Here is a 25,256-nt window from a genome sequence, read left to right on the forward strand (position 1 = left end):
CCTTGATTCCCCTGGGACCTCTGAACACCTCATCCAATGTGTTTTGAGGAGGCAGCGGGGAGAGAGCACCCGAGGAATCAAGGAAACACAATTATGATTTTCCAAATCTTTTATGTCGAGGGGTATTTTCCTAATAATAGCCTATCTACAGTATATTAGTTTAATGTTAATATAATTGTTACGACTTCTGCCGAAGTCGATGCCTCTCCTTGTTCGGGCGGTGCTCGGTGGTCGCCGTCACCAGTCTTCTAGCCATCATTGATCCATTTTTCATTTTCCATTGGTTTTGTCTCGTCTTCCTACACACCTGGTTCCAATCCCATTCATTACCTGTTATGTATTTAACCCTCTGTTTCCCCTCATGTCTTTGTCAGAGATGGTTTGTTATTATTTTCGTGTTGTTTGTATTGGTGCGCGTCGGGTCCTCGTACCCACTTTGTTTTGTGTATTTTTTCATGGTTTTGGAGTTATGTTTTTTACGTCATTAAACTACTCCATTTTACCAAGATAAATACTCTTGCGCCTGACTTCCTTGCCACCTATACACACGCCTATGACAGTAATTAAGTATTTGTCCTGAAATGTTTAAATATATCATGGATTGGTCATTGATAAGACAACTATTGAGAAGTATTAATTGTAAAGGGAATTACTAGGCTAATAATAATTGATGAAATACCTGTAGGTGCATTTTGTATTACCTCAGTGTTACGGGTTGCGCTTCATGTATCCATTTTCAGGAGAGCATAGGCTGGAGTGACATGTTATCCAATGCTCTAGTCTAGGCCTACTAAACTCAGCTGTGTGCAATCATTGATGCTTTGTCAAAGTTATAGGAGCTCTGCGTAGTTTAAAGGTGCTCTGTCTTAGAAGCTAATTGAAGCTTCAGTATATTGGCCATTTAGTTTATCTATATAAGTCAGAGTCCGTCAACATCTTGTCATAGATCCAGCTCACCTTCTGCACCTGTTAATAAATACCACAATTTTGCACCTGAATTCCATCTGCCTCCTGATGCTTCACACACCCTGACAAGACTGTAGGGTCCACTATTCTACACAATTTAAAAAGAAATGTCTACTTTTCAACTTTCTATAAAACCCTTGGTTGCAGGAGCTTTTTTCGTGTTGGTGACTATAGACAAGAGGACTTCATGGTGGTCAGATACAACAACTCCTCTCTCCCCCGACCTTACACCTCCCCCCACACCTCCTTTTCCACACTCCTCTACTATCTTCTCTTTACCCCCCTAACCCCTACACCCCCTCTTCTCCGTTCCCTTCACATCCCTCCCCCAGCCCTCACCTTGGCAGGGCCTGCTGCACTCCTGCCAGGGCCCGTAGGCGTCCCAGATGAACTGCTGGGGTTTATCCTCGATGGGGATGTTATAGGAGTACCTGACGTCTGGGTTGTACAAGTTACCTACAGAAAGCACCTGCGGAGTGAGAGGGGGGCAGAGGAAGAGAACAATATGTACAGTTCCACTGTTCCATTTGCATCGTAACCATTTTACTGTGTCACCTTCTCAACAGTCAGGTAAGGAATTGTTACCTGGACAATGATCTCCTCTTCGATGCGGTCAGTGCAATTGATTCTCTCAATGATGTGGTCAGATCCGCTGTACTCGATAATGGTGTTGCCCAGTTTGATTTCCCTTTTAAACATGCTAACCACAAACTCTCCATTGAGCAGATACTCCCCTCTGATGTTTGAAACAGCTGCACATAAAGAGAGATTAGGTGACACTGACATGAATAAAAAGGATGGCATAGGAGTCTGAAAGTACAGTATGGGACAGGGTAAGAAACCACAAGTGTCTTTGATGAGCTCAGCTACTGTAAAGTCATTTTTCCTTTTGTTGAGGAAATCAAACAGAGTGTTTACATGGACATACTGTAGAGTTGGATACTCTGCATGGACATACTGTAGAGTTGGATACTCTGCATGGACATACTATAAAGTTGGCTGAGTGTTTACATGGAGATACTGTAGAGTTGGCTGAGTGTTTACATGCACATACTGTAGAGTTGGCTACACTGAGAGTCGGTCAACTGTAAACAAACTCTCACTTAACTCAGTGATAAAAAAAGAGCAGCAAAACAGCTGATGTTTTCATTTACAGCAAGGCCTGCAACAGAGAACAGATAAACCTAATTGGGGTAAAATAATCCTGCATTCCTCCTGGAGGAATCTCATTCCTCCTGTTCTGTTCATCAGTTTGTCTGCTGCACACATTCACACTAATGCGATTATGGAGCTAATTTCCTGAGTTACTTTCCTCGCCATTTCACACATCACAGTTATGTGGCCGCAGAGAACGGCCCACTTCCCGCAAGCCCTGTTCCCCCTCAGGCCCCAGCTCAACCGCAGAGACAGTCACACACAGGCACACAAACACACACAAAGAAACACAAGCATAGTGACCTTTACAAGCAGCACAGAGAGAAGGCCCCAGAGACAGTCACGCACGCACACATATACACACACACACATACACACACACACACGCACACACACACACACACACACACACACACACACAAACACGCACACAAACACGCACACAAAGAAACACAGGCATAGTGACCTTTACGAGCAGCACAGAGAGAATCAAATGGCCCACAGAGGGCTATATGAGTTCTGGATCATTAACGCGTTAGCACGTGTGCCCTAAACTCTCGCACATGCCAGGTTCAATGGGCCCTCCAAAGCTCTCAGCTGAAGACAAGCAGAACACTACTGTACAGTAGCACCACCAATCATAAATCGAATCAAATAAAATAAATTTTACTTGTCACATGCGCTAATTACAACCTTACCATGAAATGCTTAGTTACAAGCCTTAAACAACAATGCATAATTAAGAAAAATAAGAATAAAGAAAATATTAACTAAATAAACTGAAGTAAAAAGAAACTCGCACAATAAAATAACAACCATATACAGGGGGTACCGGTACCGAGTCAATGTGAGGGGGTACAGGTTAGTCGTGGTAATTGAGGTAATATGTTCATGTAGGTAGGGGTAAAGTGACTATGCATAGATAATACATAGTGAGTAGCAGCAGTGTTAAAAAACAGGAGGTCAATGCAAATAGTTCGGGCAGCCATTTGATTAACTGTTCAGCAGTCCTATGGCTTGGGGGTAGAAGCAGTTAAGGAGTCTTTTGGATCTAGACTTACAGCTTGCCGTGTAGTAGCATAGATAACAGTCTATGACTAGGGTGGCAGGACTATTTGACAATTTTTGGCCTTCCTCTGACACCGCCTGGTATAGAGGTCCTGGATCGCAGGAAGTTTGGCCCTATTAATGTACTGGGCCATATGCACTACCCTCTATAGCGCCTTGCGGAAGGAGGCCGAGCAGTTGCCATACCAGGCGGTGATGCAACCGGTCAGGATGCTCTCGATTGTGCAGCTTTAGAACCTTTTGAGGATCTGAGGACCCATACCAAATCTTTTCAGTCTGCTGAGAGGGAATAGGCATTGTCGTGCCTGCTTCAATACTCTCTTGGTGTGTTTGCACCATGATAGTTTGTTGGTGATATGGACACCAAGAATCTTGAAGCTCTCAACCTGCTCCACTACAGCCCCGTCGATGTAAATGGAGAGTGCTCGACCCTCCTTTTCCTGTAGTCCACAATCATCTCATTTATCTTTCTCACGTTGAGGGAGAGGTTGTTGTCCTGGCACCACACTGCCAGGTCTCTGACCTTCTCCTCCCTATAGGCTGTCTTATCATTGTCGGTGATCAGGCCTACCACCGTTGTGTCGTCTGCAAACTTAATGGTAGTGTTGGAGTAGTGCTTGGCCACGCAGTCGTGGGTGAACAGGAAGTAAAGGAGGGGACTGAGCCCCTGAGCAGCCCACGTGTTGAGGATCAGCATGTCAGATGTGTTGTTGCCTAACCTTACCCCTGGGGGCGCCCGTCAGGAATTCCAGGATCCAGTTGTAGAGGGAGGTGTTTAGTCCCATTGTCTTTAGCTTAGTGATGAGCTTTGAGGGCACTATGGTGTTGAACGCTGAGCTGTAGTCAATGAACAGCATTCTGATGTAGGCGTCATCTGTGGATCTGTTCGGGCGGTAAGTGAATTGGAGTGGGTCAAGGGTTTCTTGGATGATGGTGTTGATGTGAGCCATGCCCAGTCTTTCAAAGCACTTCATGGCTACAGACGTGAGTGCTACAGGTCAGTAGTCATTTGGGCAGGTTACCTTGGTGTTCTTGGGCACAGGGACTATAGTGGTCTGCTTGAAACATGTAGGTATTACAGACTCAGCCAGGAACAGGTTGAAAATGTCAGTGAAGACACTTGCCAGTTGATCAGTGAATGCTCTGCGTACATATATCCTGGTAATCCGTCTGGCCCTGCGGCCTTGTGAATGTTGACCTGTTTAAAGTTATTACGCACATGGGCTACAGAGAGCGTGATCACACAGTTGTCCGCAAAAACTAGTCCTCTCATGCATGCTTCAGTGTTGCTTGTCTCGAAGCGTGCATAGAAGTAATTTAGCTCGTCTGGTAGGCTCATGTCACTGGGCAACTCGTGGCTCGGCTTCCCTTTGTAGTCCGTAGTAGTTCACAAGCCCTGCCGGTGTAGTAAGATTCAAACTTAGTCCTGTATTGACGCTTTGCCTGTTTGATGGCAAAGCGGGATAACTTATAAGTGTCTGAGTTAGAGTCCCGCTCCTTGAAAGCGGCAGCTCTACCCTTTAGCTCAGTGCGGATGTTGTCTGTAATCCATGGCTTCTGGTTGGGGTATGTACGTATGGTGGGGACGAAGTCATTGATACACATATTGATGAAGCTGGTGACTCATGTGGTATACTCTTTAATGCCATCGGATGAATCCCGGAACATATTCCTGTCTGTGCTAGGAAAGCTGTCCTCATCTGACCACTTCCGTATTGAGCAAGTCACTGGTAATTCCTGCTTTAGTTTTTGCTTGAACGCGTCTCTGTGTGAGCAGTAAAGATAGTGTAGAATTTTTTTCTTTGGATGCACATGATACATGCTGGTAGAACTTAGGTAAATGGATTTAAGTTTTCCTGCATTAAAGTCGCCGGCCGCTAGGAGCGCCGCCTATGGATGAGCATTTTCTTATTTGCTAATGGCCTTATACAACTTGTTGAGTGTGGTCTTAGTGTCAGCATCGGTTTGTGGTGGTAAATAGACAGCTATGGAAAATATAGATACAAATTATCTAGGGAAATATTGTGGTCTTCAGTTTATCATGTGGTAATCTACCTCAGGCGAGCAAAACCGTGAGACTTATTTGGTATTAGATTTTGCGCACCAGCTGTTATTGACAAATGATGCATAGAAAGCCCAGCCAACTGTGTCGTCGTTCAGCCACGACTCAATGAAACATAAGATATTACTTTTTTTTTTTTTTGTGTGAATTTTACCCTTTTTTCTCCCCAATTTCGTGGTATCCAATTGTTTTTTAGTAGCTACTATCTTGTCTCATCGCTACAACTCCCGTACGGCCTCGGGAGAGACGAAGGTTGAAAGTCATGCGTCCTCCGATACACAACCCAACCAAGCCGCACTGCTTCTTAACACAGCGCCATCCGGAAGCCAGCCGCACCAATGTGTCCGAGGAAACACTGTGCACCTGGCAACCTTGGTTAGCGCACACTGCGCCCGGCCCGCCACAGGAGTCGCTGGTGCGCGATGAGACAAGGATTTCCCTACTGGCCAAACCCTCCCTAACCCGGACGACGCTAGGCCAATTGCGCGTCGCGCCACGGACCTCCCGGTTGCGGCCGGTTACGACAGAGCCTGGGCGCGAAACCAGAGTCTCTGGTGGCGCAGTACAGCGCCCTTAACCACTGCGCCACCCGGGAGGCCTGATATTACAGTTTTTAATGTCCCATTGGTAGGATAGCCTCGAACAGACCTCATCCAGTTTATGCTCCAATGATTGCAAGCCAATATAATGGAGGGTAGAGGCGGGTTACACACTCACTGGCAAATTCTCACCAGGCACCTGGATCCTTCCCATCTGACTCATTAAAGAAAAAAACTTTGTCCAGTTCGAGGTGAGTAATCGCTGTTCTGATAACCAGAATCTCTATTTGGTCATAAGAGACAGTGGCAGAAACGTTATGTACAAAATAAGTTACAAACAACGTGAAAAAACATACAAAATAGCACAATTGTTTAGGATCCCGTAAAACGGCAGCCATCCCTTCTGGTGCCATTGAACCATCTCATATCTGCTCAAGAAGAGAATACTAAACCTTTTGACACCTCTGAAGGGTAGACATGTTTAAATTCAACAGCCAACAAGACCCTAAAAAAGTGTTTTGATAGTGGGTCTGAATCTTACCGAGGTAGTTATCGTCTTCTGGTTTCCCTGAGTAGCTGTGTTGACGAACATCAATATTTGTAGCACCACTGGGTATTCTCACCACTTCGTTGTATCCTGCAGCACAACAAGCAGAAGACAACTCAGTGTCTCTGAGTGGACATGACTAAGTTAGTGGGTGAGAATATAAACTGGGTGGTTCGAGCCCTGAATGCTGATTGGCTGACAGCCATGGTATATCAGATCGTATACCACGGGTATGACAAAACATTTATTTTTACTGCTCTAACTACGTTGGTAACCAGTTTATAATAGCAATAAGGCACGTCAGGGGTTTGTGATATATTACCATTATACCACGGCTAAGGGCTGTATCCAAGTGATAAACTTGGATTAGCTAACACAGCGTGCCATTGGAACACGGGAGTGATGGTTGCTGATAATGGGACTCTGTACGCCTCTGTAGATATTCCATTAACAATCAGCCGTTTCCAGCTACAATAGTCATTTACAACATTAACAATGCCTACACTGTATTTCTGATCAATTGTATGTTATTTTAATGGACAAAAATGTGCTTTTCTTTCAAAAACAAGGACATTTCTAAGTGACCCCAAACTTTTGAACAGTAGTGTATAATGGGCTAATGAAAAGCTTTCAGTGACCCTTTTCAGCCATTGTGATGATACATAGTTTGAATACCACGACTGGCCCTAGGCTCACCGTAGCGCACCATGTTGAAGGTGCCTGCCACGGTCTTGCACGAGGAGTTGTCACCACCACACACACCACACTTATCTCTCCTCGCCTTGGAATTCAACACATGGTCACATCCTGCTTGCTGCACAGGTATGAGAAGGAGAATGGAGAGGTGGTTAATGAGGAAAAGGAAGTGGAGGAGTAAAGGAGAAGGAAGTGGAGGAGGAAGAAAAGGAGAAGGCAGATGATGAGAGGGGGGGGTATAGGACAGGAAAGGATAAATATCCAACAACATAAAACTCATCACTCTCACTTTAATTTGCTTGGCAGATTCTCATTGATAAACATTGATGCAGCTAGGATTTTAGTATTTGTGAGATAATGTAACTAGAGTAGTGGCATTCTTATGAAATCCTGTACTGTACTCTGCAACACTCTGCTAGCCTGCAGGTATAAAAACCATATGACCTAAGAAAATAGTTGCCTAATACACAGAACCTAGCCCGGTTAAGTGTGTTAAGTCCATATCAGTGTAACACATCTGAAAGGAATTCTCTATCGTAAACAGCACCAAAGTGAAACTCTTTTCTGATATAGTTGGGTTTAGCGACCTCTGTGATCAATATTCTTCACATTTTAAAATAATGTCATTATCTTATTACTGTTATGAATGGTATATTCGGTTAGTTGTCAGACTGAAGCTGTTAAAGGCTGTGTGTCAGTCTCACCCTGCACAGGCCCTGTACACAGATGTCGTTGGTATCGGGGCCACATGGCGTGCCATCGATGACCCGATCCCTGAGCTGATAGTAGGCGGTGCTGCCAGCCACCCTGCAAAACAGCTTACAGCGATCCTTCATCTGAACTACAGAACAGGAGAGGAAAGGGGAATGGTGAAAACAGTCCACTGACCACATTAAAGGGGCTAATGAATTCAACCATATTCATGCTCTAACAAGTTTACTTAGCGTCCTCAAGCTGGATCACATTGATTCACTGAGCACTCAGAGTGCTTTGAGCACATCTACAGGAAGCCTTAGTTTACTTGCAGCACATTTCTAAAGGTCTAAACAGTCCAGTACATATAGAGATTTTTCTCTGTGTTAGAAAGATGTAAAAACCAGAAGGTGTCAAGAGAGAGAAGATGTTCTTACTTCCGCTGTACTTGGGTACCCAGCGCACATTAGGAGGTAGACCGTTGATGTTGAAGTGCCGGCCGTCGAAGGCTGCACACTGCTCCTCTCTGAAGTCTCTCTTCTGCTTGGAGCAGGGCTCTGAGTTACATGAGCGGAACTTCATCCTGCGCCCCACACAGTACTTCCCCCCGTTCTTGGGCCTGGATGAAGGTGGTAAATAAATACATAGTCAAATCTTGTACTTTAGGATTGATATGGAAATAATTAATTTAAGGAGCCTTGATGGTATGGTACATTGACCACGGCAGCTCCAATGGGAGACACAGTCCAGTAGATGTGCATGACAACAAAGGCTGTGCTTACATGGGTTGGTTGCACTCGCGGTCGGCGATTTTGATGCCCCCGCCACATGTCCGCGAGCAGGAGCCAAACGGAGACCAGCCTCCCCACGCCCCCTGCACTGGCGTGGGGTCGTGGTCTTTGGTAATGCACTGGCCATGTTTACAGTGCTGGAGAGAGAGAGAGAGAGAGAGAGAGAGAATGAGAATGAGAATGAGAATGAGATAATGAAACCTTAGCCCGCACACTGGCAACACATCTATCTGAAAGTACTTCACAACCTTCTTTGATGTTAATCTGGGAAAAATTACAAAAGGAATGGAAAAAGACGGAACCCAAAAAGACATCCATTATAAATGTGTCTGTCTGAGGGTAAGTGAACTCAAAGGGGAAGATATGTTTCAGGTTATAGCGGAGGATCCATTTTTGTTGGCAACAACAACTGCATTGTAAAAGGCGGCAGCCTCAGTGTTGAAGGGTTGAGCAGGTTGGTTGGTTTGTGTGCAGGAATACAATGTGTAAACAGAGCAGGCTCTGAACATGTGTGCTGTGGGACCTCAGCTCTTTTATGTCAGACAGACAGCCAGGAAGTGAAGAGTTTGGTAGAGGGCCTAATTAGAAGCAACACTAAACCAGTAATGGATAGGGAAATCTCCACAAGCCTCTATTCACAGCTCTACCATAAGCCTATTACTGCCTCATAATAATACCAGCTCTGGAGAAAACAAATCCATCCTAACCCAAGTGTGCTTTTGATTAAATAATAACATATTTTATAGTCATGAATCATTCAAATAGCAGCAGAAACAAAAAAAGTTCAAATCAAAGTTTCCTTTGTGGTTATTTATGGGGTGTTTTTGACAGTTCATAACATTGAACATTTCCAGTATGCCCCAGCATAGTGATTAAGCTGGCTTAGGGTGTATGTGAGTGTGTTTGTATGTTCATGCACAGGCAAATTAAACTATTTGATTATATCTTTCTCTCTCTCTCTGTGTACACACTACATAAGTATCTCACCTTCTCCAATTATCACAATCTGTCCATTTTCTTCCTTCTCCCTGTCAGATCCCTATATACTGTGGTAGATCTCTCTGCTACTTACCTTTCCTGGAGAGCACTCTGTTCCGTCGGCCCAGGGCATGTGTTGGGTCCTGCAGCCCCTCTGGGCCCCCTCTGGGCTGGTGCACCACAGCCTGCGACACTGGACCTGGAGAACACACACTGTTACCATTCCCCTGCCTGAGCCCCATCCACAAACACAGACACAGTGCTGTATACTCTTGCATCTCTTACAAGGTGAGAGAGAAACATCAAGCCCTGAGAAACATCAAGCCAAGAGGCGTGCAGGGCTTCACATTAGGTGTAGCATGTAAACAAAATATTTAACACATGCAGAAGGCCTAGCTGAGAGCCAACTGGGACAGCAATTGGATATTACATAACAGATTAAGGTGACTCTAGTATTGAATGTCTGGAGCCATAGACTACAGTAATGTAGGACTAGACAGTGAACTGAGTGTCTGGGTACTTTCTCGTCTTTGACAGACCAACGTACAAAACTTGACATTTTAATTACGCATGCTGCATTCTCTTACCATATATGGGCACACCTGTGTCCCCGGCCCAAATATCAATTCACATTGTTTATTGACATTGTATATCCGTCCAGGCAGCTGCTGTGACAGACTGTATGGCCTAGAAATGGGCTCATCAAGTAAGCACTCTCCATACCCTGTGCTATTAAGAAATACAAATAAAATGACTTCAAGAAAAAAGAAAAAAAAACAAAGACACAAACAGACAGAAAACACACTCAGTACAGGTGGACAGGCAGTATTCTGTACAATAACAGAACCACTACTGTAATGTATGCACAGTACTACAAGGCTATTGCTATGAAAACAATACCTGGCGCTCTACAAACAAACATATCTGGAAGTATTACAAATTCTAAACATACATCCACAACACAGAAGTAATGTTGTTTTCCTTTAACCCAGAAATGTCCAGATACCAGTTTTGATTGAATAGTTGACTGGTCATTTAACCCTTACTGCGATAAGAGCCTGGTGCTACTAACGCTATCGACAATAACACTTCTCCATAATGACATGAATGTCTATACTAGGAAACAATGTCCTTTACATACTCAAGGAACTCTGTGATGTATTTCCTGCTACACTTGGACCACATCCAGGGGTTAGTGTAGTGGTTGAGTGTGGGTGCCATCACATGCTGCTGTATTTTAACCCCCTCCTCTTTGCACTTGTTGCTGTCATCATGGGGCATGTTGAATCTGTCAGGGGGCCAAACCACAATTGAGAACAACACACAGGTCTAACCCTCTAACCCACCATCAATAAACCTAAATGCTGGGCTGATTGCTAAGCTAACTACTAAACCTCATCCTTTAGGCAGCAGAATGGTAACACAGCGGGTTAACTGACTGAGCTGGTTGGGGTTAACATTAGCAGCTGGTCTGTGCCGGGGCCAGTGTACTCACACATGGCCCAGTTCATGGGCGATAGTAAACGCAGTGCTGAGTCCATTGTCCTCACTAATACTGCAACTTCTGTATGGATCACACACTGTACCCAGCTCTGCAAGCCCTGCAAACCAAGAGTATAATCATCATCATATTTGTTATTAGAGCAATGTCATCACCATCATCACCTTCATCATCATTACATTGTCACTAACACCCTAAAAAGCAGCATCATAATAAGTACATCAATATTATTATGAAACTGTCACCAATCAAACGTTATGTTGCAGTCTATATTGCATGTGTCTAGAGAGCTCCTCTTACCTAATGTGTCACACTTGTCCCGCGCTCGACAGATGTCCTGCCTGTGAAGAACACATAGATGGAAGTTATGTCACTGGTTTCACACCCCATAATCCCATTGCACACCAGAGAATAAATAAAAGACAACATATTACAGCGACTTCTGGGGGTAGCCCCAACCGTGGCTCGAAGCTAGGACTGTCAACACAACACTTTAGCCGTTACCCCGAGAGATGGTGATGAGAATGGCTGTGTCGTGATGGGAGTGACAGCGTACTTGGTGATGAGAATGGCTGTGTAGTGGTAGCAGTGACAGTGTACCTGGATATGAGAATGGCTGTGTCGTGGTAGCAGTGACAGTGTATCTGGTGATGAGAATGGCTGTGTTGTGGTAGAAGTGACAGTGTACCTGGATATGAGAATGGCTGTGTAGTGGTAGCAGTGACAGTGTACCTAGTGATGAGAATGGCTGTGTCGTGGTAGCAGTGAGAGTGTACCTGGTGATGAGAATGGCTGTGTAGTGGTAGCAGTGACAGTGTACCTGGTGATGAGAATGGCTGTGTAGTGGTAGCAGTGACAGTGTACCTGGTGATGAGAATGGCTGTGTCGTGGTAGCAGTGACAGTATACCTGGTGATGAGAATGGCTGTGTAGTGGTAGCAGTGACAGTGTACCTGGTGATGAGAATGGCTGTGTCGTGGTAGCAGTGACAGTGTACCTGGTGATGAGAATGGCTGTGTCGTGGTGGGAGTGATGGTTCTCATCTTGGTGATTTTGCCTCTGTTGCCAGATACAGAAGTTCTTTAAAGTGGTCTGTGCATTGAAGGAAATGGTAGGGCCATCCTACAGTAGAGAGAACAAGGGAGAGGTTTACAGTACTCTATTGTGCTTCTGGGGCTGATGAATGACTGCAATGCATTGTATTTCTCTGAAAAGGATTAGGATTAGAGTTAGTGTTGTAATCTTACCAGCTCATTGTTGATTATGACTAACTTCACAATCACAATGTTAATGAGATTTCCAATGCTAGGATCCTTGTAGATGGAAGACACCTGAAGGAAAAGATTATAGACAGAAAAATCTACAGTTTTTTTTTACATCCAATACATTTCATTATCCAACATTCATCAAACTCTTTAGGAGTGTACTCAATCAGTGGTTCAGACATTCAAAATCAACATGCAGTTTTTAGGGGAAGAAAACCTGGTCTCGTTGTTTTGTTTGAGAGGTGTATTATGGCTGCACTCAGATCCTGTAGCGAATGCAGACTGCCAAGATCAGAAGATAGGCCAGGCTAGCTACCCCCTAGGTTCTCAGCCATAGACTCCTGAGGAGGCCTTTATATGAAGTGGCCAGGAATATGCCATCTATGTGACATACCTGAGCTTATTTTTTCACTTTCATCAAAGCTGTCAGACAGGTAAACCTCATGCTGCCCCTCTCCTGACCGTTCGAACATGTTTGTTTACTCCTGCCATGGGCCTTACCCTCTGAGCCCTCCGCCTGCTGCCCATGGCCTGGGACACAACAGAATACAGCCACACTCCCCTACAATCAAAAAGGCTGGCGGCTGGCCATTGGGAGGGTGGTTAACTGAGCAGAACTTACGATGGACATTAACGTGAGAATGTAGTGCTGAAGGTTGCTCCCGTGATGTTCCACCATCTTGCTGTCTGCCACCACCATGACTTCTACAAAGCGGGGATAGGAGAGGAAGCGCTTTGATCTCCTGTGAGGTCCTGAGTCACCGCTACTTTCATTAGCCGGCTGTCTGCTGCTCTCTCTTTCTGATCTGGAGAGGGGATTGGCAGAGAGGCTCTCCAGGTCATTCAGCATGTCGCTGCTGTTGGCCATCGGACGTCTCCTCACCTTGTCCCTGTTCCTCTTGTGTCTGTGTTTATGTCCTGGAAAAGAGATGGTCAGATGAAAATAATACTCTCAATATAAAACACAAGCTTATACTACAAGCTTGTATGACAGGCTATTGCATTTATCAGACAATAAACTGTCATTTTCTTCCTAGAAAGTAGGGTGCAGTGGTATCCGTCCGTTCCTGTCCCATACTGGGCTCTACCGTATTAACGGCAGTGCACACAAGGGGCGGTATTTCTTTCCAAGCATAATTTGTTGTGACGCACAAAAAAAATGTTAGCAGCAGGGATCTTGATCCAAGAAGGACTTGATTGTCTCTGTTGAAACCAATAAGCTTGATCTGACAAGCTAGCCACTTAACTAGCAAGTTAGCAAACCAAATGCATAGCTGGAGCCCTGAGCAGGAGATCATTTATTTGGCAAATCTTAGATAGTTAACTTATAAGCAGTGGAGTAGCATGCATCCCAGAGCTTTTTATGGCCACAATACATGTTTGATTTTTAAATCAATTGTTTTGACGGTATTGAAAACAATAACGTCAGTATTTCAAAGTACCCCCGATATAGAGTATACCGCTCAAGCCTACTTGAAAGCACAGTTTTTCTGCTACTGCCAGGGGATGCTTGTGAATGCATACAAAGTGAATATGCTACTGCTGTTTGTATATTATTGCTGAATGAATGAGACAAAAGAAATGTGTTGAGGGCCATGGGCCTGGAGAGAGAAGGAGTGGGGAGGAGAGGAGGAGAGATGAGGGGGTGGGTTGCATTCACTTTAGGTAAGTCTGGCACTTGGCCAAGCACCAAAGATGGAGCAACGCCCCAACATCTCAAGGAGGAGCACCAAGGATGACTCAGGGTGACTTCTGAGTATGATTTTAATCTTGACATGACAACCAAATGTAATGGAGTAGCACAAATACCACTCCACTCTCCTTTTCGACCCAGTCTAGCACAAAAGTTGAGCTGTTTCTGCTACCCATGATTCTTATCAGACTGAAAGATATAACCTTTTTGAAAATCCAGAGCTACAAAGGGTCTTTGTAAAAGCTTGCACAATGTCTTATACAGTGCCTTGCAAAAGTATTCATCCCCCTTGAAGTTTTTCCTATTTTGTTGTATTACAACCTGTAATTTAAATAGATTTTTATTTGAATTTCATGTAATGGACATACACAAAATAGTCCAAATTGGTTAAGTGAAATGAGAAAAAAATAATAATGAAACCCCCCCTGGAAAAGTGGTGGGTGCATATGTATTCACCCCCTTTGCAATGAAGCCCATAAATAAGATCTGGTGCAACCAATGACCTTCAGAAGTCACATAATTAGTTAAATAAAGTCCACCTGTGTGCAGTTAGTGTCAAATGATATGTCACATGATCTCAGTACATATACACCTGTTCTGAAAGGCCCCAGAGTCTGCAACATCACTAAGCAAGGGGCACCACCAAGCAAGCGGCACCATGAAGACCAAGGAGCTCTCCAAACAGGTCAGGGACAAAGTTGTGGAGTAGTACAGATCAGGGTTGGGTTATAAAAAAATATCAGAAACTCTGAACATCCCAAGAGCACCATTAAATCCATTATAAAATGTTTTAAAGAATATGGCACCACAACAAACCTGCCAAGAGAGTGCCGCCCACCAAAACTCACGGACCAGGGAAGAAGGCCATTGATCAGAGAGGCAACAAGGAGACCAAAGATAACCCTGAAGGAGCTGCAAGGCTCCACAGGGGAGATTTGAGTTTCTGTCCATAGGACCATTTTTAAGCAGTACACTCCACAGAGCTGGGCTTTACAGGAGAGTGGCCAGAAAACAAATAAATACGGAAACACATTTGGTGTTCGCCAAAAGGCATGTGGGAGACTCCCCAAACATATGTAAGAAGGTACTCTGGTCAGATGATACTAAAATGAAGCTTTTTGGCCATCAAGGTAAACGTTATGTCTGGCGCAAACCCAACACCTCTCATCACCCCGAGAACACCATCAGCAGGGACAGGGGAAACTGGTCAGAATTGAAGGAATGATGGATGGTGCTAAATACAGGGAAATTCTTGAGTGAAATCTGTTTCAGTCTTCCAGAGAGTATGTCTTAAAGATTGCTGTACACCAGCGGAACCCATCTAACTTGAAGGAGCTGGAGCAGTTTTGCCAAGCTTATAAAGACATACCCCAAGAGACTTGCAGCTGTAATTGCTGCAAAAGGTGGCTCTACAAAGTATTGACTTTGGGAGGGGGTGAATAGTTATGCACGCTCAAGTTTGCAGTTTTTTTGTCTTATTTTTTGTTTGTTTCACAATAAAAAAAAACATGTTACATCGTCAAAATGGTAGGCATGTTGTGTAAATCAAATGATACAAACCCTCCCAAAAAATCTATTTTAATTCCAGGTTGTAAGGCAACAAAATGTTTAAAATGCCAGGGGGGGTAAATACTTTCGCAAGCCACTGTTTTCATCCCCACTTTTTCAAAAACATATATGAACTAAAATTAATTTTCAGGTCATAAAATCTGAGATGTAACACACACACACACACACACACACACACACACACACACACCTATGAGCAGTGAAATGTCTTGCTATTACTATTTTCATAGTAATTAAAACTGAAATGTTTGAAGTTGGCATCACTTTCCTACAATACAATTTACACAGTGTCTTCATGGTAGTGTGCCAATCGTGTTTTCTTATCAAATGATCTCAGGAAGTACAAGAGTCAACAGGAACTTGTAGGAATAAACTGAGATTCGGCGATACTAGGAAGAACTTCCAAAATGGTTGTCCTGTGCATGAGGTGAAAAAGTACCCAGTTACAGGTAATTAGACGTAAAATGCATCAATATCCTGCCCTTTGCACTTGAAAACTTGATTAACCTCTGACTTTTTGGACATACTGCTTTGTGGTGTGCATAGCATCTTCATACAACTCTGTGTAATCAGTTGTTCATGTGAAATTGCTGTGCCACAATGTGTTTGACTGAAGGATGGTGAGATCATAATAATGACTGGTTACAGTTACATTGTCTTTCAGATACTGTATGTCAGTCGCTAAAGAACCACTCATAACTTCTTATATCTGCCCATGAAGGAACTTCACTGGATTTTATGCAAACTGGAAACCATATATCCTGAGGCTGCATTTATTGTAGCTGGGATTTTAACAAAGCTAATTTGAGACAAGGCTACCTAAATTCTATCAGCATATCGATTGCTGTACACCAGCGAGTAACACGCTCGACCATTGCTACTCTAACTTCCACAATGCATACAAGGCCCTCCCCCACCCTCATTTTGGCAAATCTGACCATGGCTCCATCTTGTTGCTCCCCTCCTATAGGTAGAAACTAAAACAGGAAGTGCCTGTGTTTAGGTCTATCCATCACTGTTCTGATCAATCGGATTCCACGGTTCAAGATTGCTTCGACCACGTAAACTGGGATATGTTCCGGGTAGCCTCAGATAATAACATTGATGTATACGCTGCCTCGGTGAGCGAGTTTATAAGGAAGTGTATAGGAGATGTTGTACCCACTGTGACTTAAAACCGTGGATTGCATTCGCGCAAAACTGGAAGCACGTACCACCGCATTTAATCACGGCAAGGCGACTGGAAATAAGGCAGAATACAAACAGTGTAGTTATTTCCTCCGTAAGGCAATCAAACAAGCAAAGTGTATAGAGACAAACTGGAGTCGCAATTCAACAGCTCAAACACGAGACGTATGTGGCAGGGTCTACAGACAATCACGGATTACAAAAAGAAAACCAGCACCGTCGCGGACATCGACGTCTTGCATCCAGAAAAATGTAAAACGTATTTACGTGCATTGAGGACAATGCAGTGCCACCGACGCAGTCCGCTGCCAAAGACTGTGGGCTTTCCTTCTCCGTGGTCGACGTGAGCAAAACATTTAAACATGTTAACCCTCGCAAGGTTGCCAGCTCAGACGGCATGTTTAGCCACGTCCTCAGAGCATGTGCAGACCAGCTGGCTGGTGTGTTTCCGGACATATTCAATTAATCCCTATCCCAGTCTGCTGTCCCCACATGCTTCAAGATGGCCACCGTTGTTCCTGTTCCCAAGAAAGCTAAGGTAACTGAACTAAATGACAATCGCCCCGTAGCACTCACTTCTGTCATAATGAAGTGCTTTGAGAGACTAGTCAAGGATCATATCACCTCCACCCTACCTGATACCCTAGACCCACTTCAATTTGCTTACCGCCCCATTAGGTCCACAGACGATGCAATTGCCATCACACTGCACACTGCCCTATCCCATCTGGACAAGAGGAATACCTATGTAAGAATGCTGTTCATTGACTACAGCTCAGCATTTAACACCATAGTACCCTCCAAACTCATCATTAAGCTTGAGACCCTGGGTCTTGACTCCGCCCTGTGCAACTGGGTCCTGGACTTCCTGACGGGCCACCCCCAGGTGGTGAAGGTAGGAAGCAACATCTCCACTCCGCTGATCTTCAACACAGGGTCCCCACAAGGGTGCGTTCTCAGCCCCCTCCTGTACTCCCTGTTCACCCATGACTGCATGGCCATACACGCCTCTAACTCAATCATCAAGTTTGCAGACGACACAACAGTGGTAGGCTTGATTACCAACAATGACAAGACAGCCTACAGGAAGGAGGTGAGGGCCCTCGGAGTGTGGTGTCAGGAAAATAACTTCTCACTCAATAGCAGCAAAACAAAAGAGATGATCGTGGACTTCAGGAAACAGCAAAGGGAGCACCCCTCTATCCACATCGACGGGACAGCAGTGGAGAAGTTGTAAAGTTTTAAGTTCCTCGGTGTACATATCACCAACAAACTGAAATGGTCCACACACACAGACAGTGTGGTGAAGAAGGTGCAACAGTGCCTCTTCAACCTCAGGAGGCTGAAAAAATGTGGCTTGTCACCTGAAAACCCTCACTATCTTATACAGGTGCACAATTGAGAGCATTCTGTCGGGCTGTATCACCGCCTGGTACGGCAACTGCACCGACCACAACCGCATTGGCTCTCCAGAGGGTGGTGCGGTCTGCACAACGCATCACCGGGGCCAAACTACATGCCCTCCAGGACACCTACAACACCCGATGTCACAGAAAGGCAAAAAAGATCATCAAGGACAATAACCACCCGAGTCACTGCCTGTTCACCCCGTTTCCATCCAGAAGGTGAGGTCAGTACAAGTGCATCAAAGCTGGGACAGAGAGATTGAAAAACATCTTCCATCACAAGGCCATCAGATTGTTAAACAGCCACCACTAGCACAGACAGGCGGCTGCCTACCTACAGACTTGATATCATTGGCCACTTTAATAAATGGAACACTAGTCACATTAACGATGGCACTTTAAGAATGTTTACATATCTTGCATTACTCATCTCATATGTATATAATGTATACTGTAACCTTCACTATCTATTTTTTACTATCTATTGCCGCTCTGTCACTGCTCATCCATATATTTTATACTTACATATTCTTATCCCATTTCTTTACTAGATTGTGTGTATTAGGTTTTGTTGTGGAATTGTTAGATTTTACCTGCTGCACTGTCGGATCTAGAAGCATAAGCATTTTGCTACTCTCACAATAACATCTGCATGTGACCAATAAGATTTGATTTGATTTAATTTACAACATTCATTCACAACTTCAAACAGTTTTTACTGTGTTTCCTCAGTTCTATGAGCAAAATGATGCCACTGCTTTACACCAAAGTCTAAACAAGCACAGTAGTATGGTCATTGGTCATGACTGTAATTGTTAAAATGACTATAATAAGTTCCTATTGCGAATCATATACTGGAGTTTTGGGATATAATACTGTAATTGAGAGACAATGATTATCCTTCCTTGCTTATGTCTGTGTGAACTTGTTAGTCTGGATAACGAGGGGTGTGTTATCAGGCAGACTGAGACACACACACATACACATTTGTTTACACATTTAGCAGCTCTAAACAGGGAGTCCCATCCTCTCTCTTCTCCTCTCCACTCAGAGCCATCAGACACCAGGTGAAGGTTGAGTCTGTCAGCTGATCAAATGGCTTACGTAATGAAATTGACTCAGCTCTCTCACGCTCTCTCTCTCAAAAAAAGCATCAGAACAAAAATCACCATCGCATCTCTCCTCTAATCATTTCATTGTACCTGATGTGTCACAAGCAGTGTCCTCCCTGGCTGCCTCTTTCTTGGGGGCCTTCTTCCTGTACACAATATGAGGTTTGGTGTGTTCTTCTTCATAGTGTTCTCCATTGTAGCTGTGAAGGGGCTCCACAAAAAACTCCCCTTCTGGTGACCTGAAAGTTCCAAGCTGAGGGGGATAAAAAAGGAGGAATCAGAATTGTTTGAAATAACTGCAGTAACATTGGAGCGTGGATTCGTACTGCATGGACACAGTCCAAAGCAAAGATTAGTTGAAATGCTCCTTGCCAGGGCCCCATTGGCTAGGCTTTTTTACAAAGCTATTCATTTGATGAGAATGTGTTGAAATACATGTATTTGCATGCATATTAGTAAAATGGTCCCTGAAAAAGATAGGCATCATAGGCCTCATTCTTCTCCTTTTCCCTATCAGAAAACAATGCAACTATTTTGGTTTGTTTCTTGGCACAGTTGGTAGACTTGGTGGAAGCCTTGTTGCATTTCACAAAGCACAGGCTGCACTACTAGCGAACTTGGAGGTCAAAGATACACCAGACAAGCAAAGTACAAAGCTAAGCAATGTGGAAACAGCACTCATTTCGAATTTAGATTGAGTTGGACAATGCTGCACTGGGTAATGCTACCAACCAATAGGGTGGCCCAGAGTGAACCTTATTCTCCATGAAAATGCATTTCATTGTTTATGTATGAGATTGAAACCTCAAATTAGGGAAAAGGGAATCTCATAAATATACTGTAGTTATGCTAAATGTAATGACCATCGGGAATATTCACCATTGTGCTCACATGCAAACAAGATAATGTATAACGACAACACTAAGTATTGATGTAGTTGTGGGAGCCACTCTCATTATGACGGATGATGATGACTCATGTAATATTGAAATGCAATGTGGAATTGAAATGAGAAAGTGGTTTATTCATGGTAAGTGGATATGATTCATAATTGATCAGTGTGCATATATCTACTTCTGACTGTTTCCCTGTGACTAGGTCCAGAGCAACTTACAAGACTTGGATGTATGAATTAATAGACTATAAATGCTTAATCATTTTCACCTTTTAACAGTGCATTTTATTGGCTTGAATCACACCCAGACCAACAGTAACTTAGCTTTCTTTCAATGTGAAATGATATCCACAAGCATACCAACTAGGCCTACGGTGCAGGCAAGCCCCATTTGTTTGATTAGTGATGATCTCAATGATTTTCACATCAGGCAGTTAGTTAATAACTGTTATCAATCTGTAAGTATCCCTAGGGGACTTCTCCTCAGTGGTGTAAAGTACTTTAAAGTACTACTTAAGTCGTTTTGGGGGGTATTTGTACTTTACTTTACTATTTATATTTTTGACTACTTTTACTTCACTACAGCTTAAAGAAAATGCTGTACCTTTTACTCCATGTATTTTCCCCTGACACCCAAAAGTACTCATTACATTTTGAATGCTTAGCAGGACAGAAAAATTGTCCAATACACGCACTTATCAAGAAAACATCCCTGGTAATCCCTACTGCCTCTGATCTGGCAGACTCACTAAACATGCATGCTTTGTTGGTAATTAAATACAAAAAGAAAATGGTGCCTTCTGGTTTGCTTAATATAAGGAATTTTGAATAATGTATACTTTTACTTTAGTACTTAAGTATATTTGGGCAATTACATTTACTTTTGATACTTAGGTATACTTAAAACCAATATATATATATATATATATATATATATATATATATATATATATATATATATATATATCATTTTTAATCAGCCTTTATGTAACTAGGCAAATCAGTTAAGAACAAATTCTTATTTATAATGATGGCCTTTTAGACTTTTACTCAATTTGTATATTACTGGGTGACTTTAATTTTTACTTGAGTAATTTTCTATGAAGGTATCTTTACTTTTACTCAAGTATGACAAATGGGTACTTTTTCCACCACTGCTTCGACTCCACAACGTCATGCATGCATGGAGTTTATGTTCGGAGTCGGACTGAATCGTGATGACGTCAGCACCACTGGCGCTCCCTCTTCACTATTGTGCGTAGGACGTCACCAGCGACCGGAGAAGCATGCATGCAGGGTGAATGATGGATGCAGTGGATGAACACAAGAGAGGGGACTTCTATGCTCGACGTTGTTTATCTATGCAGCTCGTTTTAGATTGTCAGGGATACAAGAGCTAACATAATGCCTTATTCTCACTAACAGTCAACAATTGCATGTTGAACACAAATCCACAAAGCTGGACAGGCAGGCTTTGTGCAGAAGTAGAAATGCACTCCGTTGCCAGGGAAATGTTCTCATGTTGCCATAGTATTATTATGTGAACAGCTGCATAGTAAACAATTGGCATTACAGTATCATATCTAGTCATACAACATGTGCGCCTATCATAGTGCAGACTTGAGAAACATTCTAGCACACTGTATCAAGGGAGGGCAACTCAAAGTGCTTGGACTCACCAACCCAGAGCAGAGACTGATGACTGCGGTGTGCTCCGTTTGAGCATTCACATGTCCTTTATAGAAGCAATGCTGATACTCCGTATCCTCCTCCGCCTCCGCCTCCGGTGTGAAATCTGTGATGTTACTATCGGTAAGTGCTCCAAGTACTGTTACAGTGTATAGCGGAGCAATAAATCCGGACTCGAGTGTCAGGTTGAGGTGATAGCTCTGTCCGAAAGCAGATATTTTGTACTGGATTGTTCGAGAGTCCCATTGATCAGAGGAGTTGCCATGGATATCGTGCACACTCCGCCGTTTCCTTTTGAAGTGCACACTCGTGGGAAAATTGTCACCGGCTTCATTCACTCGCGCCGGAGTTACAATCTCGTATGCGCCAAGCTGCTCGGACACTTTAGCTGGTGAAGAAAGCCATGGTATAACGGCTATAGCATAAGCAATGATAATAAATAATAACAATAATAATAATAATGTTATATCAGTTAATTACGTTTGCCCTGTGAAATGAAGCCATTCAAGAAACATAAGACCATTATTCATGTATTGTAAGTCATGTGCTTTGCTGATCCTGAAAAAAGTCATTCATTCTCCATCTGCCGGTTACAAAATAACACATCACAGGGTAAAAATGTTTTTGGGGCAGGTCGAAATACTTTACCTTTTCTTGAATTCAATAGCGATTTCTCCGTTGATAACACTACATTCAAACCGTCAGGGAGAAATAGCAGAAACCCTAGTCCCCAAAACAGCACATGCATGATTGTCCACGTTAAGTAGAGAGCAGCACCCCCGAATACAAGTATTCCTCTTGCACACAGCTGCTCCGGTCACTCGGGCTTTCCAACGTATTCCAACTCTCAAGTGCTTGTGCATCTGCCACATCCAAATCGATTATGCGTGACTCTTGGTTGCTGGGGGGTTTCTCACCGGTAACGTGCGTTGGGTCGTGAGCGGTTCGCGGATCCCCTGGCGAACATGCATACTGCAGAGAGAGGGGCCGGTTGTAGGCTACAGACAGACAACTATGGTGGGCTACACTGCAGGCACCAGACTGCCGATGTTGGGGCGGGTTTAGTGAAAAGGTAGGCTACATTACTGGAGCACGCCCCTCAACCAAGCCACTCCCGTTTCTTAGAGAGTGACTTGACAGACATAATTGACTTATTATTGTGGTATCACTGCAATTACTTGAGAAACATCTTCAATTATGATTGCTGGCGGTGGTGTTGCAGTTCTCCATGAAGAAACCATGAAGGTAGTAGCTGGATAAGCAATGAGAAATGTCAACATTTGAGTTAAAAATACATTATAATGGCATAATTGACTGTTAATGATAGTCACTTTATTAGGCTACATCCTCCTCCTGACATTAGCCTACATTGGGTCCTTTGTATAGACACCGCAGTTAAGCTCAAAGGGCTTCAAGCTACTCCACATGAAGCCTACTCGGGCTATTCTACAGATTATACCTCACTCACTGTGTCTTCACAAATGAGGATTGGGGGATCTTTACATTTAGAATTGAAAGTAATTGAGTTCTTTAAATGTCTTCCCCAACTCTCTCTCTCTCGCTCACACACACACACACACACACACACACACACACACACACACACACACACACACACACACACACACACACACACATCATCATATTATGCAAAGACACAGTTTGTTCTTCAACATTATCATACGTGAAAGATAAGTAGCCTAGAAGGCTCTGTCAATAAAATAGGATATGAAGAAATACGTTTTCACCAGGCAGTCATATTCTTGAGATTAAAACTAGTCTAAATATCCTTGTTACAACACAAACCAGGGCTAGAAGTACGCATTTCACTGGTCTCCTCCTCAGAGACCTTAGGTAGTGATAAATGTTAGCAGGTGGGACGTTACAGCTCATTTCTTTGGTACAATCAACACACATGACCATTAGAACCATTAACATGGTTTGCAGGTGCCCACCTATGTCACACCCTGACCTTAGAGAGCCGTTTTATTTCTCTATTTGGTGAGGTCAGGGTGTGATGTGGGGTGGGCATTCTATGTTTTGTATTTCTTTGGTTTTGGCCGAGTGTGGTTCCCAATCAGATGCAGCTGTCTATCGTTGTCTCTGATTGAGAATCATACTTAGGTAGCCTGTTTTCCCATCTATGTTGTGGGATCTTGTTTTTTTGTTAGCTCTGTGAAGCCGGCAGAACGTGACATTCATTATTCCTTTTGTTGTTTTTGTTTGGTGTTCTGAGTATTAAAGATCATGAACACTTACCACGCTGCACCTTGGTCTACTTCTTCAGACGAACGTTACAACCTAAAACAATAGCCCCATAGGAAATGGATGTGGTAGGCTCAGAAAAACACACATTATAGCAAGGGATTTTTAGATTGAAAACAGGCAAACAAAATTATGATAGCCAACTAGCTTGTACAAGTTCAAGCCTCTATTGATTCTTTTTATAAATCATTACTTGTCTTCTAAATGATGACAAAATCTGTTTAATAATCTGACTCAATAGATCTCAACTTCCATCATTAGATACTATAGATACATTAGATACATGCTTTGTTAAGCCAATCTGGGACCAAAGTCCTTTACATGTACATAAACTCAGAAAAAAAAGAAACATCCCTTTTTCAGGCCACTTTCTTTCAAAGATAATTCGTAAAAATCCAAATAGCTTCACAGATTCATTGTAAAGGATTTAAACACTGTTTCCCATGCTTGTTCAATGAATCATAAACAATTAATGAACATGCACCTGAGGAACGGTCGTTAAGACACTAACAGCTAACAGGCAATTAAGGTCACAGTTCTGAAAACTTAAGGACCCTAAGGAGACCATTCTACTGACTCTGAAAAACTCCAAAAGAAAGATGCCCGGTGTCCCTGCTCATCTGCGTGAACATGCCTTAGGCATGCTGCAAGGAGGCATGAGGACCGCAGATGTGGCCAGGGCAATAAATTGCAATGTCCGTACTGTGAGACACCTAAGATAGCGCTACAGGAAGATAGGACGGACAGCTGATCGTCCTCGCAGTGGCAGACCACGTGTAACAACACCTGCACAGGATCGATACATCCGAACATCACACCTGCGGGACGCACAATCACTCCATCAGTGCTCAGACTGTCTGCAAAATAGGCTGAGAAAGGCTGGACTGAGGGCTTGTAGGCCTGTTGTAAGGCAAGTCCTCACCAGACATCACAGGCAACAACATCACCTATGGGAACAAACCACCGTCGCTGAACCAGACAGGACTGGCAAAAAGTGCTCTTCACTGACGAGTCGCAGTTTTGTCTCACCAGGGTTGATGGTCGGATTTGCGTTTATCGTCGAAGGAATGAGCATTACACCGAAGTCTGTACCATGGAGCGGGATCGATTTGGAGGTGGATGGTCCGTCATAGTCTGGGGCGGTGTGTCACAGCATCATCGGACTGAGCTTGTTGCTAT

At 43.6% G+C, this 25,256-nt stretch overlaps 1 protein-coding gene across 1 annotated transcript in view; it reads right to left on the reverse strand.

The window, feature by feature from the left end:
* LOC110493245 (A disintegrin and metalloproteinase with thrombospondin motifs 9) overlaps window positions 1–22,897 on the reverse strand; it is a 46,046-nt gene extending 23,149 nt beyond the window's left edge. The window contains exons 1-18 of the mRNA XM_036950563.1: window positions 22,461–22,897; window positions 21,803–22,200; window positions 19,319–19,481; window positions 12,883–13,178; window positions 12,243–12,326; window positions 11,993–12,117; window positions 11,297–11,337; window positions 10,991–11,096; window positions 10,637–10,783; window positions 10,083–10,224; window positions 9,590–9,694; window positions 8,509–8,654; window positions 8,164–8,345; window positions 7,738–7,874; window positions 7,034–7,151; window positions 6,332–6,427; window positions 1,552–1,718; window positions 1,306–1,435 (exon numbers count right to left, since the gene is read on the reverse strand). Of these exons, the coding sequence (XP_036806458.1) occupies window positions 1,306–1,435; window positions 1,552–1,718; window positions 6,332–6,427; window positions 7,034–7,151; window positions 7,738–7,874; window positions 8,164–8,345; window positions 8,509–8,654; window positions 9,590–9,694; window positions 10,083–10,224; window positions 10,637–10,783; window positions 10,991–11,096; window positions 11,297–11,337; window positions 11,993–12,117; window positions 12,243–12,326; window positions 12,883–13,178; window positions 19,319–19,481; window positions 21,803–22,200; window positions 22,461–22,560 (2,683 nt within the window). The 5' untranslated portion in view covers window positions 22,561–22,897. The remainder of the gene's footprint in view (window positions 1–1,305; window positions 1,436–1,551; window positions 1,719–6,331; window positions 6,428–7,033; window positions 7,152–7,737; window positions 7,875–8,163; window positions 8,346–8,508; window positions 8,655–9,589; window positions 9,695–10,082; window positions 10,225–10,636; window positions 10,784–10,990; window positions 11,097–11,296; window positions 11,338–11,992; window positions 12,118–12,242; window positions 12,327–12,882; window positions 13,179–19,318; window positions 19,482–21,802; window positions 22,201–22,460) is intronic.
* Between the last annotated feature and the right edge of the window lie 2,359 nt (window positions 22,898–25,256).

The sequence above is a fragment of the Oncorhynchus mykiss genome, chromosome 17, assembly GCF_013265735.2.
Source record: "Oncorhynchus mykiss isolate Arlee chromosome 17, USDA_OmykA_1.1, whole genome shotgun sequence".
Taxonomy (NCBI): Eukaryota; Metazoa; Chordata; class Actinopteri; order Salmoniformes; family Salmonidae; genus Oncorhynchus; species Oncorhynchus mykiss.